Genomic DNA, 7,383 nt, shown 5'->3' on the forward strand with positions numbered 1-7,383 from the left:
AGGGGAGCCACAAACTTCCAACCACCCAGCACTCCCCCAACTCTCCTGAAAAAATTGTACCCCTCTTGTGTGGGTAGATCTAGTGCCCATGACACGAAAAGCCCAAAACACAATGTGGACACATCACATTTTTCTGAAGTTTGCTTTTACAAAGTGGCTAGATGTGGATTTTGGAATCCAGAATGGAGTGACTTGTGGGGCTTGCACCAGGTACTGTCACCCAGAAACCTTTACAAACCTCAAAATGTGTCTAAAAATCATATTTTTCTCATATTTTAACGATGTAAGGGTCTTGAATCTGAGCAAAGCCACAAACTTCCTTCCACCCAGCCGTCTCCCAGCTCTCCCCCATGACAGGAAATGCCCCAAAACACAATGTAGACACTGCACATTTTACCAAAGAAAACGGATGTGTTGTTTGCAAAGTGCCTAGCTATAGGTTTTGGGCTCAAGCTCTGCCGGCACCTAGGGAAGCCTAGCAAGCCTATGTGTCTTTGCAAACTAGGCATCTAGGGACATCAAGAATGGGATGACTTGTGGGGCCTTTCATCAGGTTCTGTCACTAAGAAACCTTTGTAAACCTCAAAATTTGTCTAAAAAAACACTTTTTGGTCACATTTCAATGATGTAAAGTTCTTGAATTTGAGGAGAGCCTCAAACGTCCTTTCACCCAGAATTCCTCCAACTCTCCTGATGAAAATGGCACCTTACGTGTATGGGTAGGCCTAGTGCCTCCGGATATGCCCCAAAACACAATATGGATACATCACATTTTTCTAAAGAAAATGGATGCCTTTTTTGCAAAGTGCCTAGCTGTGGATTTTGGGTTCTAGCTCAGCTGACACCTAGGGAAACCTAGCAAACCTATGCATGTTTTAAAACTAAACTCAGAGGGGTATCCAGAATGGGGTAACTTGTGGGGGTCTCACCATGTTCTGTCACCCAGAATCCTTTGCAAACTTCAAAATGTGTCTAAAAAACACACCGTGGTGATAATGATAACTGAGATGAGTGTAATGATTAGTCCTAGGATCTAGAACCATTTAGGAAAACCTATGAAACCGAAACATTTCTAAAAATAGACACCCAGAAGAGTGCACAGATGGGTGGCTTGTGTGGAATATCCAAAGTTTTTTTACCCAGCATACAGTGCAAAGGTGAAACGATGAATAAAAACAGTATTTTTCCTTGCATTTTTTGTGCAGTAAACTACAGGAATATGCATAGATCCACAAACCTTTTACCACCTAGGATTCCCTAATTTGTTCCCATGAAAATCACTACCCCACTGCTGTGCCTGGGCCTAGTGCCCGTGACAGGGATACATCACACAAGGGTTAATGGTAGACCCTGCATGAGGGCTACTATTGACCCAGGAGTGATCCATTCCTGACGTGGGCACTAGGCACAGGCACACAAGTGAGATTGAGTTTTTATCAGGACAAGTTGTGAAACACTGTGTGGTAGCCTGCACATTCCTGTAGTTTACATGGTGAAAAAGCAAGGAAAAATATTATTTTTGATCAATGTTTCACAATTACAGTGAATTCTGGGTAAGAACTCTATGTGGAATCCACACACGCCACACTTCTATGGACTGCCCTGGGTGTCTAGTTTTCAGAAATGTCTGAGTTTTGTAGGTTTCCTTAAATGGCCGCTGAGCCCTGGACTCAATACAAGGGTGGCCATCTGATAAAACCAGGATCTTGTGTGATAGGCAATTCAGATGTCTCCACAATATGTTTTGGGCACTTCCCTGTTGCGGTCACATGCCCACCCACACAAGTGAGGCAATGTTTTTCTCAGGGGACTTACGGGAACACTGGGTGGTAGAAAATTTGCAGCTGCCTGCAGATTCCAGGACTTTCCCTCATGGAAATGAAAGGAAAATAGTTTTTAAGCAACGTTTGTGCTGAATCCAACTCCTTCCAGTTTGTGGACGCAAGTTAGGGGTGTCTGAGTATGCCTTGGTAGTCCTAATCCTCGAACTGAGCAAGCACGTCTACAGTTGAAACTAAGGCAGACATGATGGTGACTACATACTAAGGTCCCTAAAATAAAAAAATCATTGAAATATCCTGCAGTACTCATTCACCAATACTTCTACTTTTGCCTTGGAAGAGAAGCTACAAATTGATTTTGCACACTTTCAAACAAGTAGAAATGTTGATGAATATGTCTCACAGGACATTTGTTTGACTTATTACACTTACTCTGGTTCTCGTTGGCAATCATAGTGGTTCTTGTGTAGCATACATAAGTTCACTAACAAAAATTCGATAACGCCTTTAACATTTTGCCACACAAAGTACTCTGTGACAATGTGGCATATGTTCTATCCACTAGTATGTGCAGTGTGGGGAGTATTATGCATGTTAATCGAACAGACCACCTTCCACATTCTGGCGGTAGATAAAGGTGTCAAGCAGGCCATAAGGAAGCCCATGATTTCCTGAAGTACATGAACTAAACGTCTGTGGCTACTTACCTAACGAAGCAGTGGCCCATGGATGTTCGGTATCCACACACAGCCAATGAAAGGTTCACCCAACGGCAGCTCCACCTCAGTTGATTTCCCAGAACTTTGCTTCAGTATGATACAATGTAAAGCAAGTAGGGGAACACAGGCCTGGCTGAGATGGGTATTGGGTGCAATAATAAAAACTCTCCTGTTGCTTTCCATGCTTCAAGCACACTTTTCAGCGATGATATGGACAATTCTTTTTGGGTGTTTTAAGAATGCGACCAGCAAAATGTCACTTCTGCAGCCTTGCCACATCCTCCAGAACATATGAAGTAGAGGCTGCTGCTTCTGTAGCAGCAGTGAGGCTTTCAATTACAGAGAACTGGAAGTCAAGGAAAGGAGTCTTCCTGCGGTTGTCTGACAATAAACAACATACACATTGTATGTTGCCATTTGGATACCAAGTGTGAGTTTTATGACATGCATTGTATGGCTGAGGGAACCTGGTCATTCTTGTCCATTCCACCCATGTACTTATTGTAATCAAGTTTACAGGTGGGCTTGTGGACTTCAGCCATCTTACTCCCAACCATGATGGGGAAAGTGATCTAATCATGAATTGTAGGGAGCACATATACATCACACTTAACTGAGAACTTTACTGCAAGCAGTTCATTGGAATGCAACACAGTACTCTGGGAATTCTGGAGCTTCTTGCAAATAAGCTCCTGCGGGGATCCTTTGCGGTTACAATGAACTGTAGCACAGGCCACAGTGCCAGATTTGTACTCCTGTATAAAAATTGTCCACATGAAGGTTATAACCTTTGTGAAGGAGTGGCTGGACAAGCTCCCATGCAATCTTCCCTGTGACTTCTAATATGGGACAGCACCCTACAGGGTTTAGCATGGAGTCCTTCCCTGTATTTACTCACAAGCTGGACACATAGCCAGAAGAGCTCTCACACAACATGTACAGCTTGATTCCATAGCAAGCTCTTTTGCTCGCAATGTTGTGTCTGAACAACAGCCGCCCTTATTATAGGATCAAGGACTCATCAACTGCTATATTCTTTCCAGGAGTATAGATCTCTGGAAACCTGGATGGTCCTGGGGCAATACAGTAGATTTGTCATTAAAATGCAGCATGCCCTGCAATAGCAAAAAACGATCTCTGCTCATGTACACTGCTTAAAAGGGGTTTACCCAAGCCGTGCGAGTATGTGGAATCTGGGGATGAACTAAATTGGAGAGCTGCCAAAGAGGGCACTCTGTCTGTGTTTGATGCTGCACGCACCTGCTCTCTCGGTAGGGCTAGCCCATTGTCTCGCTGCACAGACTGTGCTTGTGAAGGGACAGCTCGACTGTCCTCATCCTCTCCCTCAGAGGCACTGGAAGAGGTGTTGTTCAATGGTACTCCGCCGACTGAAGGATTTCTCCCAGATTCTGCTACATTGTCCACACCCTCAGATGCTGTCCGAGTATCTCCTGTTTCAGTCCCTGATCCTGCCTCAGAGCTGTCCACCATAACCCGAGTTATGGTTTCAGCAGCAGTCATCCAACGAGGCGCCATCTCTCCTACTGGCTCTAAAATGCTAGCCAATGTAGAAGGCAGATATGTTGTCAGCAAAATTCCTGGTGGGGGTTTGTGTGTGATGTGTTCAACAATACATGTCAGTCACCTTACCTTCACTTCTCCCTTCAATTAGCAGGTTCTCTGAATACACTGAAAAAAACAAAAAAGACACACTATTACTTTACCTTGCCACATACCCATCATCACAGCCTTTAATGCTAGTAGCACCAAGTGTAACAATTATTTTGGGTGCTCGCGTCCCATGACCTCCTCCTTGTATTCTCTCACTTCCACCTAACAAAAGTACCCTTGTCCTTTCCATAGCCACCTTGCACATGCATTTCATTTGTTTGAAAGTGCAGGTAACTGTTGTCTTTACTAATCCACTCAACTAATGACATATGAGAAAGATCTGTTCTTTGCAGCAGGCATATATGCCTTCTGTTCTACTTTATGGTGTCAAAACTGCCACTAGACAAAAGTCTGATTTCTTTCTCTAGAAGGAACATGATCACAAGAGTGATTGTTACATTTGTATTGCTGCCTAACAACTGTCTATACCTGAAAGATATACATATACACCTTATAAAAATATCCCTCACTACATGTATATATATGTATATGTGTGTATATATATATATATATATATATGTGTGTGTATATATATATATATATATATATATATATATATATATGTATTTAGAGAGAGAGAGACTTTTTCAATTTCACTTTTCTTTTTATAAATGTGTGGTTTCCTTGTCGATCGTGAACCCAAGTGAAACCACATGTATTAAAAAAAATTAGGGGGATGCCCTGTCCCAGGGGGGCATCTGGGTAGGCCGTTTTGACCTTTTTTTCCTCACAGGAGTAGGGGAGAGGACGCTTACCTTGCCCTCAACCGTCCATTAGGGAAAAAGTGTGACATCAGTACGCGGCGCGGATCGCTGACATCACAGATGGGTAGGTGTAGGAGGAGACGTGTCTCCCAAGAGCTTTTCACCAGAGGATTTTTTAAAGCCCTCTCTGGTGTCGGCCATTAGCTGACACACACACTAATGGGGTTCAGTAAACTATATTGAAATTACTTCAAATGATTTAATTAACAAAGAAAAATAAGTCTAATATTGGGATTCTTATGGGGCAGCACAAGCCTCCAATTTTGTGAGACTGACATCTGCATACCATGTGGTGAATTAGAATAGTTAAATTTGCTGCAAATAAGCATGAGGATCTGAAATTCCTACAATGATCTCCAATATGAATAAACAAATATAAATGAAATCCTGCTTATGTGTTCTTGAAAACAGACTATCTTATCTTTAATACAGAAATAAGTAAATATTTATACTCCAAATCACCATTTCTGACATACTTTTCTACTTTTTTGCAGTTCAAGAAGCAGGAAGCTATGGAAGATGTAAATACAACTAGTGTGACACAATTTATTCTCCTGGGATTCAAAGTCAACAAAGAATTTCAAATATTTCTCTTCGTAGTCCTTTGTAACATCTACATCGTAACAATCTTTACAAATATAGTCATCATTGCTGTCATCAGGAGTTCAACCTCCCTGCATAAGCCCATGTATTTATTCATAGGAATATTTTCTTTTTTGGAAATTTGGTACCCTACAGCCACTGTCCCAAAGTTCCTCACAGACCTTCTCACAGGGAGCAAATCAATATCTTTCACAGGATGCATCACTCAATTTTATTTCCATTTCTCTTTAGGAGCTACAGAAAATTTTCTCCTGGTCACCATGGCCTTCGATCGCTATGTTGCCATCTGCAGTCCTCTCCGTTACACGGTCATCATGACCCATAGGCTGTGTATTCAGCTTGCTCTGGGCTGCTGGGGTGTTGGATTTGTGACTCTCGTAGTAACACTTATTCAGATCTCCAGACTGAACTTCTGTGGTCCCAAAGTAATTAATCACTATTATTGTGACTTTGCTCCACTTCTGACACTGTCCTGTTCTGAAACCAAGAGCATTGAATTGATTTTTTTTATCTTGGCTACTGTTGTATTATTAGGATGTTTGCTGGTGGTGATTGTATCCTACGTGTGTATCATCTTCACTATCATAAGAATGTCTAGCGATAGGGGTAGAAGAAAGACCTTCTCAACCTGCGCCTCACACCTCACTGTATTAGCCATATTCTATGGTACTGCAATTTTCATGTTTGTGAAGCCAACAGGAAGAAATTCCCTACAAATCAACAAAGCTGTGTCAGTCTTTCCATCAATAGTGACGCCCCTATTAAACCCTATAATTTATACACTAAGAAACAAGGAGATAAAAAACACCCTGAGAAAAGGTGTAGAGAGTGTGAGAGTTTTACAGAAAATGTACCTATTCTAGCAGATACATAAAGAAGCCAAAAATGTCAAATGCCTCTTTTGTAATGGTTTAATTGGCCCAGATGAAGCTATCGTATTCAGGAACCTCCCTCTGTAACAAAATATGGACTTTTCTCGTATAAATCATGTGAGCTCAGATAATTATGAAAAGCTTTTCTGTAAGTGTCAAGAAATAGAACGTCTTATTGTACAGAAAATTTTGATGATCTATACATAAACATGAAAAAGATGTAATTGATTTGGTCTTTAGCATGTGTTAGGATTTTCATAATATATATGGCAATTTAATTGTCACCTAAAATCATCAACGCTCAATATGCATTTTGAGGCTTTTGTTGGCAAAGATTTTGTTCATGGAACAAATGGATCATCAAAGAACTAATCATGAACCTTTAAGATGAAGATCAGTTCTCTTTATCTGAAAGCAGGAACATTTGTCACAATACACCAGCAATACAGCTTAGCCAAGCTTAAATAAAACAAAATATAACCTTTCAAACATATAGGGGGTCATTACAACCCTGGCGGACGGTGTTAAAGCGGCGGTAAGACCGCCAACAGGCTGGCGGTCTTTTTTTGAGTATTATGACCATGGCGGTTACCGCCATGGTCATCCACCGCTTCTCTGTTCCGCCCGCCAGGGCGGAGGCGACCGCTGGGCTGGAGACCTGGGTCTCCAGCCTGGCGGCCGTTGCAATACCGCTGCCGGTATTTTGACCCGGCTTACCGCCCTGGATTTCCAACGGTAGGAACCGCCATGAAATCCATGGCGGTAAGCACTATCAGTGCCAGGGAATTCCTTCCCTGGCACTGATAGGGGTCTCCCCCACCCCCTACCCCCACCCGACTCCCTCCCATACACCCCCCACCACCCCTGCCACCCCCCCAAAGGTGGCAGGACCCCCCTCCCCACCCTGACCCCGACATTACCTTACACATACACACCCGACACGCACGCAGGCACCACCAACACACATACACGC

At 42.6% G+C, this 7,383-nt stretch overlaps 1 protein-coding gene across 1 annotated transcript; it reads left to right on the forward strand.

Annotated features, from left to right (window-relative positions):
* The first annotated feature begins 5,447 nt into the window (after positions 1 to 5,447).
* Positions 5,448 to 6,401, forward strand: LOC138259996 (olfactory receptor 6F1-like). The gene has a single exon (XM_069208042.1). The coding sequence runs from the start codon at positions 5,448 to 5,450 to the stop codon at positions 6,399 to 6,401; it is 954 nt and encodes a 317-aa protein (XP_069064143.1).
* The last annotated feature ends 982 nt before the right edge of the window (positions 6,402 to 7,383 follow it).

This window comes from Pleurodeles waltl, chromosome 2_1 (genome assembly GCF_031143425.1).
Source record: "Pleurodeles waltl isolate 20211129_DDA chromosome 2_1, aPleWal1.hap1.20221129, whole genome shotgun sequence".
In the NCBI taxonomy this organism is placed as follows: domain Eukaryota; kingdom Metazoa; phylum Chordata; class Amphibia; order Caudata; family Salamandridae; genus Pleurodeles; species Pleurodeles waltl.